A 12,221-nucleotide genomic window follows, 5' to 3' on the forward strand; every position below is an offset into this window, starting at 1 on the left:
TAATTGTCACTGATATTTATTTACAAACTCTTTACTAAAATCAAGATACATTCGAAGTATCCTCATGTAGAATGAACTTTCATTGTCCAGTAATCTTTGCTAGACAATGAAACTCGCTTTTAAAATAAATTCTATAAAACTGAATTATGAGTATGAGTTTGGAGAATAATCGGGTACGTATTACAAAAATAAATCCTTTATTTTCAATACATATATTTACAGGTCACTTCTTTCTTCCAGCTCGTTCAAGTTTGAACTTGCTCAGAATTCTTTTTTCATTCTTTTTTGGAACATCGTTTGCTAACGTTTTGCATTCTTGAACATTCTCTTTGATCACCTACAAAATATATCCACAAGTACAATTATCTATAATCATCAGAATTGGATAAAAGTTAAAAAGTTTGTAACTTTTAACATAGTTAACTTTAAATGATTTAATTACAAAGTTATTTTTAAAACACATTTTAAATTCATAACTTTTTACCTAGGTTAAAAATTTATCTAAAAAAATATAAAAGAAAGAATACATTTCTGCACAAAAAGTAATATTTTTTTGTTATTTTATATAAACTAAATTTACAAAATGTTAAAAATTTTTTATGATTCATATATTGTTTTGAATAATTTAATTTTATACAAAAAATTAAACATTAATTAGACATTCTAATTTAATATAAATTATGCTTTTCAAAATTGACTTTTAATTTATCTTAACATAACTTTTAAATGAGTTTTTTGTTTATGTAATTTTTAACGCAATTAAATTAATTTTATAGCGTTAATAACTTTAAAATGTTTTGGTTATATAAATTAAAAGTTACCGAAAGTTAAAAATTTTTTAAGTTTATTCTTTTTTTTTCCTAATCAACAATAAAATATTTTAGTCATAAGTGCCTGAATTTTGGCTATGAGATCAACTACAAAAAAGAAAATAATAAAAAATTTGACTTGTGATAGTTTTTGCAACAAAAATTTATTTAAAATTTTGCAACAAAAACCTCGTTTTGCTGTAATTTTAAATAAATAACGTTTAAAACGGTTAATTGGAATAAAACTTTACGATTATACGTAAAAAATTTGATTTAAATTGTAATTCTACTTCCTCGTAAAATTTTCAAATAGCTATTACAAAACGTAATTTTATATACGAATCAAGAACAAACAAAAAATTTAAAAACTTTTAAACTATTTAAGAGAAATATGAATCTTACACAGATATTCAAACGTAACAATAGAATATAAAGTTTTTAAATTTTTGATAATATTTTTAAATGTGATACATACATTTTAACTTTAATTTTTAAAAAATTAACTTACCCAATCCTAATAATAATATGTATTATTAAATTTACTCACGGAGTTATAAGCAAAGTGTTCAACATATTCTTCATCTTCAACATCTGTACCACTATCCTCATTTAAAGGAGGAACTTGATCAAGAATCATATCATTTGGTGATCTTTTCAAAATAGACTTGAGAACGTTAAACATTTTATAAATATCTGTCGGACTTTGTATTTCCGTACTATTTGATTCGAGTCTATCCGGAACATGGGATGAATGTGAAAATTCAATCCTAATGATATCGTCTTCATCTTCAGAACTTTCATCTTGCTTTGGAACAGAACAGGATTCCTGAGATATTGGTATTTCTTCTTCCACATTGTCTTTGACATCTTCGAAACATGGTTCAGCAAATGATATCCTCCTTCTTTCTTTCGTATTTGTGTCTTTAGACATTTCTCTAGAGTCAGGTGAACAAGTCTCGCTTAATTTTTCTGCAGTAAGGATTGCAGAGGTATCGATCTGCTTATTTTCTGCAGCATTCGTATCGAGAACTTCATCTTGAACTGCATCAGAGCCAATATTCGATGTGTCCAGGTTTGTATGTTTATTATTCCAGATATCTTTCAGTTTTTTTAATTCCTCTTCAATTATCTCTTGCTTAGTTTGATCAGAGTCAGATACGTCCTCCTCCGATTCGTCATAAACTTCGTCATCTTCCAAGTCATCGTAAAATTCAAAATCATCAGAAAATTTCTTTTGCTCAGCTTCCAATCTGCAATTATGCAAAACGATAAAAACATTCTCGACATTAAAGCAAGTTTTAATTGTAAAACTAAGTAACCTGTAAATCTCGTCTTCCAATTCTTCTTGTATTTCTAACTCATCAAGTCTCTTGAAAAGATCTTCCTCAGTACGAATATCAGTCTTTTCTTTCGATTTTGCTAATTTCTGATGATAGTCCTTCTCACGTTGTCTATGTTGTACTGAAAAAAAAAATTTAATATTTCTTTAAACTAAATTAAGTTAGATAAATGATTTATAAAATTAATTTAATTATATTAAAAGTCGCATGAACAAAAAAACTAATTCATTGTCAGATAAAATTTGTGTTAAGATAAAATTAAAAAATTAATTTTAAAAAGCATCCTTTATATTAAATTAGAATGTAATATTTTAAAATTAAATTTTTCTAAATAACAATAAATTTCTAAAAAAACAATTACAATAAATCACTAAATAAATTCAGTATTTAATTTGTAAATTAAGTTTAATATAGAAAAGAAAATAATGTTTTTTACATGGAAATGTATGTTTTCTTTTACATAAATTTTTTATTTAAGAAAAGTTTATAAGTTAAAATTTATGTGGTTCACTTAAAGATAACTATCCTAAAAAGAGAAGTGTTTCATTTTAAGAGATTTAAATGTTTTATTTTTCTGTTTTTATGATACTTAAAAATATGATAGTTTTAACGATATTTTGATTTACAATACTAAACATTTAAAATCTGAAATCTTTAGCAGCTTTAAACGTTTAGTATTTTAAATCTAAATTTAAAATACTTTTAAACATAAAGTTAGCAGATCTATGTTAATTACAATGATTCTTAATCAATTAATAATTTTTATTATCTCCAGCTCATTTGAACTACACACCGCATATTCGTCGAACTTGAAACACAGTCATGAAGTCAGAATATGTAATATTAGTGCTTCAGAAACCTTTATAATATAAGATCTCCCCCCCCCCAAAAAAAACTAAAAAATTTTATTGAGTAAAAAATATCTCAACCAAGTTTTGAACCTAGATTTCCCTACATTCTACGCGGGCATCCTACTAATTCGAAACATTTTTAAATATTTTTAAGTATTTAAAAAACGGAAACAAAGCTAAAATATTAATATTTTAAAATTAAATACTTTTTTAACATGTAGTTGAAATTAAAAATCATCTTATTTAAAATTAAGTAGGTTAACAGTTGTCAATTTTTCTAAATATTATTGAGATCTAGCTATGATTGTTTGTTGGCCTTCTCTCAATTTTAATTAACTACTTTTAATAGTTACTATCAAACTATGAATTTCAATATCTAACATAAATCAATCAAAATGTAAAATAAATTTCCTTTATACCTCTCCACTCATCAAGCTTACTGTCGCTCCAATATTCCATGATATCTTTTCTATCCTCCTCTCCAAAAACATCATGTTTCAATGAAAGATTTGTTCTCATTTCATATAAGTTTCTCTCGGTTTCTAAACTTTTTAGCATTTCGTCCGCCCCTAATGTGAAAAAAATTTGTAACAGTTGTAATATCTAATATAAATTATTTTCAAGATTACACATGATTTGTGCATACATGCTATCCTCCTGTTGCACAGCGCAATCGCTTGCGATGCGCTATACTTGGCGAAATAGCCATCTCCCAACGAGGCCAAAATTTCGTTTGTATGAGTGAGTTTTCCTTTCATGAACGCCCGCTTGCCGATAGGCACCATACAGTTTTCAGAGATTGATAATGGATATACTTGAAGTCCTTCTATCACTTTTTGGTGCCTGTTCTTGTAGTCTGTTATTGTCTTGGTTTGTTTTTCATTCTGCTCGAGCTTCTAAAATGCATGTCAGTTTTGAATTTTCAGAATGTAACATATATAACACTTAACGCACTTGGAACATTAGTATCCTGTGTCTCCTTTAAAATATATTTCAGCTATAATTATGACATTTACTTTTTTTTTATACAACCAACAAATATACTAAAAAAAGTATTTAATTTTAAGATATTGTTTTATTTTTGTCGTTTTTTAAATATTTAAAAAACAAAAACAAAAAATATTTTAATAACTTGAAATTAAATACTTCTTTTTTAAATGTAGTTATATGGTTCTAGTTTTGAAACACTGTTTACATTTAAAGTGCTAAAATGTTTAGAGCTGTTAAAGTTATTTTAGCTTTGTAAAAGTTTTAATACTTTAAATGTAAACAAATTAAAATTATCATTTCTAAAACTAAAGTATTTAAAAAAATAAAGACAGAACTAAATATTTTAATATCTTAAAATTAAGTACTTTTTTAATAACTTTCTAAAGATGTTGATATATGCATAAGAGTCACTTAATAATTCTTATATACTTATAAAAGTGGTGAAAATTTAATGAAGAATACAAACAACCTATAGTGTATAGTAATTAACGAAGGATACAAAAAGCAAGGAAGATGTGTGTTAAGTGATAATATAAACAAGAAGTTACAATACACAAAATCTGATTGAAAAAATTCCATATAATTCCATGAAATTATACCTGTGCAAATACATTGTTGAGCAGCACCTGCTGATAACTTTTTAGGTCAAATCCCATTGTTGCATCGTTAGTTACACCGCTAGCCATATTTTATTCATACCACATTAAATTAAATTTAAGATGTATGATAAAATCTATTATATATACATGTGTCTATATGTAAACACGTATTTAACACTTAAAACTCTCGTCTCATCCACACTTATCAGTATCACCGGTTTTGTACATCGTACTGCATCGTACTTTTCTTTTTCGACCTAACCTATTCTCTGTAATGCCCAGCTGCAAATTGTGATTGGTCGATTTTGTAGAGGAAACATTGAAATTTGAAAAAGAACATAATCTACCACAACCGAAAAAACTTAAAAGAAAATTTGATATTAACCAAATGTCTTTTTTTTCAAGAAAAATTATATTATAGATTTACAATATTAATTTCAGTTATTATTTTTTAAATACATAAACTTTTACTCATTAATGTTTCCCCCTCAAAGTTAAAAATTTATGTAAAAAAAATACATGAAAAACAATATTTATTTCATATAAACTTAATTTATAAAATATTAAATTTAACTAACAATATATATCTATTTTAACGCTTTTCTTTTTAATCTAATTTTAAGAATTATAAAATTGTTTATAATAAATTAATTTCATAAGCCATTAATTTAAACTTAATTTAGTAAAAAAAATATATTAGGTGTTGGAATTAATTCGTAGCGTTTTACGAGAGATGGCGGGGATACTACAGTTTTCTGTTTTTACCGTCAGAAGCAAATTTATCTTAAATCAGTTGTTAGGTTAGGTGTTATTTTTACGACTCTTACTTTCACTTGTTAATAACATCAAGTTATAATTATTTAAATATGTCTAAATTTATACCAAATAAAGTGTTTTTGCGGGGAGTTTTATTACATTACTTTCATATGAATAAAACTGCTGCGGAAAGCCATAGGATTTTAGAAGAAGTTTACGGTGAGCAAGCTTTAGCTGAACAAACGTGTCGGAAGTGGTTTGCGCGATTCAAGAGCGGTGATTTCGACTTAGAAGACAAGGAACGACCTGGACAGCCAAAAAAGTTTGAAGACAAAGAATTGGAGACATTACTTGAGGAGAACTCAACTCAAACGCTCGAAGAGTTGTCCACATCGTTGGGGGTTGACTTTTCAACAGTGGGAAAACGACTTAAAGCGTTAAGGATGATCCAAAAGGAAGGACATTGGATCCCATACGAATTAAAGCCGAGGGACGTTGAAAGGCGTTTTTTGACTTGCGAGTTACTGCTTCAACGGTACAAAAGAAAAAGTTTTTTACATCGGATTGTTACGGGTGATGAAAAGTGGATATATTACGATAACCCCAAGCGCAAAAAATCATGGGTTAAGCCTGGACAACCATCATCAGTACCAAAACGTAATATTCATGGATCTAAGCTTCTTCTTTGCATTTGGTGGGATCAACGGGGTGTGGTTTACTATGAACTGCTGAATCCGAATGAAACCATCACTGGGGATCGTTACCGACTGCAATTGATGCGCTTGAGTCGGGCATTGAAGGAGAAACGGCCGGAATGGAGCGAAAGGCACGACAAAATTATTTTGCTGCACGACAATGCTAGACCGCACGTCGCAAAGCCAGTGCAAACGTACCTGCAAACACTGAAATGGGAAGTCCTAACCAACCCGCCGTATTCTCCAGATATTGCTCCTTCGGATTATCACTTGTTCCGGTCGATGGCCCATGGTTTGTCCGCGGAGAAATTTACTTCTTATGAAGAATGCAAAACTTGGATTGATTCATGGATCGCCTCTAAGGACGAAGCGTTTTTTCGACGGGGTATCCATCTCTTACCCGAAAGATGGGAAAAAGTTGTGGCAAGCGATGGAAAATATTTTTAGTAATGTATTTTTATATTTAAACTTAGAATAAATCGTTGTTTCTCTCCAAAAAAACGCTACGAATTAATTCCAACACCTAATATTAATTCAGCAAACTTGATATATAGCAAATGACATAAATGTTAATTAATTTTTTTTACTCTGGAACAAGCTATATATTTTCAAATATGCACAAATAACTTAGGTCTTTTTAAAATATTTTAATCACAACAACGTTCCATGTTCTTATCTATCTTAATTATCTCTTAATTAATAGCACATAATTAAATATTTGTATGATTGCATGCATTTATTATTGTACATATAATAATATAAAGTTAAGTCTTATTATGCGCTATATGTATATAACAGTACATTTTGATGATATAGAAAATACATATCAAAATTTGTCAATTAATTGTAAGATATGTTGTTGCTCTGCTTCTTTCCATTCTGTGTCACCAGCATCTCCTAAGTTACCGGCGTACTCTGATTTTAAAACAAAAGATTAAATATATTAATGATATAGTAGCATGCATTTGTAACTACGTTATACTATACTATAATATATAAACAATATTAAGTAAAAATCGATAAAAATATAAGAAAAGTAAGAACCATTAACAGTCAAAACAGATTTTAGCATCTAATAATAATTTTACATCAATTTTACGACTTTGCGTTCATTCAAACTACACGCCCGAATATTTATTAGTTTTGAAACACAACTGGAAAGCATAAAATTCACACAAAATTATTTTTGGGCAGTAAGATCTGCTTTGACCGATAATATCTCTCTTTTCTTTTATATACTACACGTAATTTACCTCTCATAATGTGTCGAATTGTTTTAAGGGATGCTCTCCTTTGGGCTAAGATCCTCGTCACTCGTTGTTTGACCGCAGGCGGGCAACCAGTGCAAGCTTCCAAAAGTACATAATCTACTAATTGTAATATAAATAATCCGCCGTCTAATCTCCTCAGATAGGATTCTTCTTCGTCCTCATCCTCCTTATCACAATATAAAAAAAAAAGTATAAGCTTACACATCTATCATATATTTCTTAAATATTTCCGACTGTATTATTTGTGATTATACCTTCCCATTCTTTTCCACTTCCTCTACCTTTTCCAGATACTTGAAATGTAATTCCATTAATCTATCCACTTTCTCAAAATCATTTTCCGTAAACTTACTAAGTAATCTTTGGCGCTGTTGCCCTTTGCAATTCTTTAACATGCTTGCTATGATTGAAATTACATGTTCTGTAAGAAATTCTTTATTCGTTACTTCATTATAGTTAAATAAATTAAATAAGTTAAATAAGTAAAATTTTCGTGTTAATCCTTTCGGTACAATATGAAAGTGTTAATCCTTATGGTACAATATGAAAGAAAGTATCTTGTGTGTCTGATCATTTTATTTAAAATAGTTCAAAAAATTTTTTTTAATTTATAAACATACTTTCAAGTTTCTAAAACAAATGACTAATTTCTTTTTTGAAAACATATATAATATATATTTTAATTATCCTTGAAATTTAGAAATTTCATTTTTTTTTTTTAATTTTCATGGACAAAAATCAGTCTGATGCAAAATAATTATGGTTGTACCTTAAGGAGTAATACAGTCTTGTACATAGGCCAAAAGTATAAGTGCCTATATCTCTTTTTTTTTCATTTATCTACAATTTCATTTTCTACATTATTAATAAATAATTATACCATTTCATAAACCCTTTAAACTTATGTTATTATATCAGTAATTAAGGAAATACGTAATACATACGTAAATAAATTTCAGATAAATATAAATTAATTATTAAATATAATTACAAAAAATATAAGTGCTTTAATATTTTTGGTTAAGACTGTATATCCGATAATTAAAAGTACCTTCATGTTCTTCTGCAGTAAGCATTTTTTTCCTATTTTTTGTCGGGGTTTTCATGAACAAAGGAAATATCGTTCTCAATCCAAGGATATCAACAAATTTGCTGCAGTTATCTCTTCCATCCGGACCATTCATGGCGTGATCTAAAACCTACAACTTAACTTAGTACTTGACTTAATAATAGTTTTTACAAGTCCAACAAAGTTTGCAACAAGTAAATTTACTTTAAGAGATCCATTGCGCGACATCTTTTTCTCTCGTAACATCAAGTTCATAAGTTGCAGGCCTTCGCCTCGCAGAAACCTATCACGATTAACGGTAGCCATTAAGCTTGAGCACAAAACATTAAATAAATTTTCCATCATCTCTTGCTCCTCTGCAGTTTGAGGATCGTGTCTCTTGTAGTACTGTAAATAATACATTTTAAGTTAATTCAATTTGGTAATATTATTGCTTACAAACATTCAGAAACGTACATATAAATACATACAGCTAATTGTTGTAGTAAAACATCAATTCCATCCAAGTCGCCTAAAAGAAGCCTATTTTCTGGCGTATGCTGCAAGAGTATAGACAGAAGTTCACTGGCATAAAGTTTGTTTGCATCGAACGGTGTTTTCGCTTTAATTCGTCGCAGCAACCACTGCATCAGACCTTGCTTGCCTGCATCCGCACACAAATCTGGTCTAAACTCTAGCAAGTTTTCAAAAATGGCTGGAAATCAAAGCTGTCGTAAAGTCAATGCCCAAATAAAATATTTTACAAGTATTTCTATTTTACAATATAATATAATTTCAATAGAAATATTTTAAATTTGTATATATAAATATTTTGTACATATTATATTCTTATGTGTCTGGAAATATAATATTAATATAAATATAATATTAATATTATAATATTAATCTATTGTATCGTAATGATTTTTGTGTTATTCCAAAATCTTTAAAAAAATTTCTATAAAATCTTTACTATATATTTATACAAAAATAATTTTCAAAATATTTATAATAAATTTTTTTTGTGCTGTACGAGTACAATAAGAACGTTATTTTGCAAAAGCGAAAAATGCTGAAAGACATGCACTAAATAATTACCAAGTGTATTATAAACACCATCGCTCTCCTCCTTCACCGTTTCATCAAGTCTTTCGAGATTTTGTACTAGGAGAGCGCAAACTTGTTGCTCCAACAGAGCGTCGATAAGCGTGTCGGCGCCTTCCTGACTTTCATGCAATATATCTACGTCAGTCAATTCCTGCAAAAGATCTACCACCCCAACCGCTACATCTGTATTTTCATGAGACAACAATTCTAGTAAAGAGGGTACGGCGCCTAGCTCTACCATTAACTGATATAGATCTGGATTGGTTGCCACAATATGCAGCTCTTGCAGAGTTTCGTGCAGCTCCACTTCAGATTCCATAAATCTATAAAAATCCAGATGGAAATACAAAAACAATTATATATTGAGATTTTCACCCTGGCGAAAATTTTTCTCATAATATTTGCAAAAATTCTCCATTTTTTAAAAAGATTTTAAAAAATACTTTAAATTTTTTAAAATATAATATTTTTTTTAAATACCTTTAATTTTTAAGTATTCTTTAAAAATTATAAAATAAGAAATTTTAGAATTTATCAGAATTCACATATATAAAGATATATTATTTTGTTTTATATTTAAAATATTTGAAGGCGAGTTCTCAAAATTAAACTTTTGAAATAAAAACTAATAAAGTGTTTTAATAATATACTATGTTAAATACTATATTAATACAAATATCTAAAAAGTGTCTATTAATTAAACGTTTTATAAGTAGTCTTATTTGAATATTTTAGATTAATATCTATGTAAATCTGAAAATTTGAAAAACAGATTTTTTCAAATTACTTTCTTAGGATTTCTATAAAATGTTCTACTATGTACAAAAAAATCTGAGATTTTCTAAAAAGTTATAAAAAACAATAGGTAAAAAAGACTGATTTTAGTCCCTAGAGTAATAAGTAAAAACAGTTCGTTTTTGTATAGTTTTTGAGCTGTTGAATCTGATTATGCTGATCCAACTTATAAAAAATTTTAATTTGTTGAGGAAACATTAAGATCAACATATAAAACTATTAAATATATTCAAAAACTATTATAAGAATGAGATGTTAATAAAGTGTAAAAAACTATAATAAAATAGACAATATTAAATGAACATATTCAATCTATATGTGAATAATAGGAATTAATAAATAAAAATTTTATTTGGTCAAAGCAGGTGCTTAAAAATATTTTTTGTGTGAATCTTACACCTCCCAGTAGTAAAATACTATTTACAATAGAATATAACAAATACTCTGGAAGAAAGTCTTAGAAAAACATAATAAACACTCTCAAGTGTCAAAATTTAAAATAATTCATTTGTTTAATAATTAATAATACTTTTGTTTTTATTTTAATATATTTTTTACTTTTTTTATAGAGCAAAACCATTAAAGATAAAAGCATGTTTTATTATCATATTTTACTAGCAGAAAAATGCGAATTAATACGTTTGCACGTTTAACAATAATAATTTATAGTACCAGAAGTTTAATAGCTTTATTGTATTAATTTTAATACTTTTTAGATTAATTAGGACTTTTTGTAGATCAGAATCAAATTCAACAGCTTAAAAACTAAAAACCAAAAAACAGATAGTTCTTACTTACTATTCTAGAAGATAAAATCGATTAATTTTACCCATCTTCCTCTTTAAAAAAAAAGTTATAAAATTTATACAGAAATTCTGAAAAATTATATAAATTTGGAGAAAAATTTTCCATCAAAGAAATGAATAAATATTTAGCTTTCACGCGCTTGCGTACTTCTCCGGTTGATCGGGGAATTTGACTCTCATCTCCTGATTTCTCAAAGCCCGCTTCTCAAACAGGAGGATCATACGTTTGAGCGTTGCCTCGTCCAGCGCTTCGACCTCGGGTGCCTCGGTTTCCACATATTTTAATATATCTTGTTTTTCCTTTTCCGTTAACTGCGGTTCGACCACGTCGTTAGTTGACGAAGGCAAAGCAGCTCTGACAGGTGTGGCAGGCTCGTCATTCCTGGACGGCACTACATCGAGTTCCTTGGGCTGTCGTTGACGTGCATGGTACGGCGTTTTTATCACTCTCTTCGGTTTCTTCGCGCTTTCCCATTCATCCTCGTCCCATTCATCCTCGTCATCCTCGTCCCCCGCTGTCGGTCGTTTCGGTGTGTTTGGAGGCTACACATTATACACATTCCCAAGTAAAACACAAAGTCATAATAAGATCAAAATGACATTAAGTAGCAGTTATTTTGAAAAAAATTATTATGATTTAAAATGACTTGTTAATATGAAAATCACTTGGTTAAGTGAAATTATGAGCGAGTGTGCTATTGGGTTACTATTACTTAACCGCTTAATTGCATCGCCGTTATTCGTAACAAACAGAAAAACAAATCGCAAAATTAACAAAAACAATATTCCACGAGTCAAAAGTTACGATACATAACTAAGAGGTTAAATTAAACAATCTATCATCAAGATAAATGTAAATTATACAAATCGCCGTAGAATAATTCGAGTACGTACCTTATAAGACAACAATTCTCCGATATCCATTTGTCAAAAGTAGATCACCGAGTTCTTACAATTATGTCTACAGGAAGTAAAAAATTTGAATTGAGTTCACAGTTTTACATCACTCGTGCGAAGCAGTAAACGTAGATCTTTTCAGATCTTTTCAGATTTTTTTGAGCTTCTCATGCACGCCATGTTGTTGATACTCAGCCAGTAGCAGGTATGTATACATACCTCTTGATGTCAATTCTTTCGCAGTTTCAACCCTCTAC

General features: G+C 28.5%; 2 protein-coding genes across 2 annotated transcripts; both read right to left on the reverse strand.

Moving 5' to 3' along the window:
- Positions 1 to 178: 178 nt before the first annotated feature.
- Positions 179 to 4,880, reverse strand: LOC105198859 (unconventional prefoldin RPB5 interactor-like protein). The gene is made up of 6 exons (XM_011165705.3): positions 4,590 to 4,880; positions 3,647 to 3,896; positions 3,420 to 3,569; positions 2,129 to 2,270; positions 1,357 to 2,059; positions 179 to 337 (listed from the first exon to the last, which is right to left on the reverse strand). Exons 1-6 carry the CDS (start codon positions 4,674 to 4,676, stop codon positions 224 to 226), a joined length of 1,446 nt encoding a protein of 481 aa, XP_011164007.1. The 5' UTR covers positions 4,677 to 4,880; the 3' UTR covers positions 179 to 223.
- A 1,792-nt stretch (positions 4,881 to 6,672) lies between these two features.
- LOC105198857 (beta-catenin-like protein 1) lies at positions 6,673 to 12,179 on the reverse strand. Its single transcript, XM_011165702.3, has 9 exons — positions 11,962 to 12,179; positions 11,216 to 11,610; positions 9,458 to 9,789; positions 8,851 to 9,074; positions 8,585 to 8,767; positions 8,363 to 8,510; positions 7,566 to 7,732; positions 7,294 to 7,477; positions 6,673 to 6,955 (listed from the first exon to the last, which is right to left on the reverse strand). The coding sequence occupies exons 1-9, from the start codon at positions 11,989 to 11,991 to the stop codon at positions 6,867 to 6,869; spliced, it is 1,752 nt and encodes a 583-aa protein (XP_011164004.3). The 5' UTR covers positions 11,992 to 12,179; the 3' UTR covers positions 6,673 to 6,866.
- Positions 12,180 to 12,221: the final 42 nt, after the last annotated feature.

This window comes from Solenopsis invicta, chromosome 15 (genome assembly GCF_016802725.1).
Source record: "Solenopsis invicta isolate M01_SB chromosome 15, UNIL_Sinv_3.0, whole genome shotgun sequence".
NCBI lineage: Eukaryota > Metazoa > Arthropoda > Insecta > Hymenoptera > Formicidae > Solenopsis > Solenopsis invicta.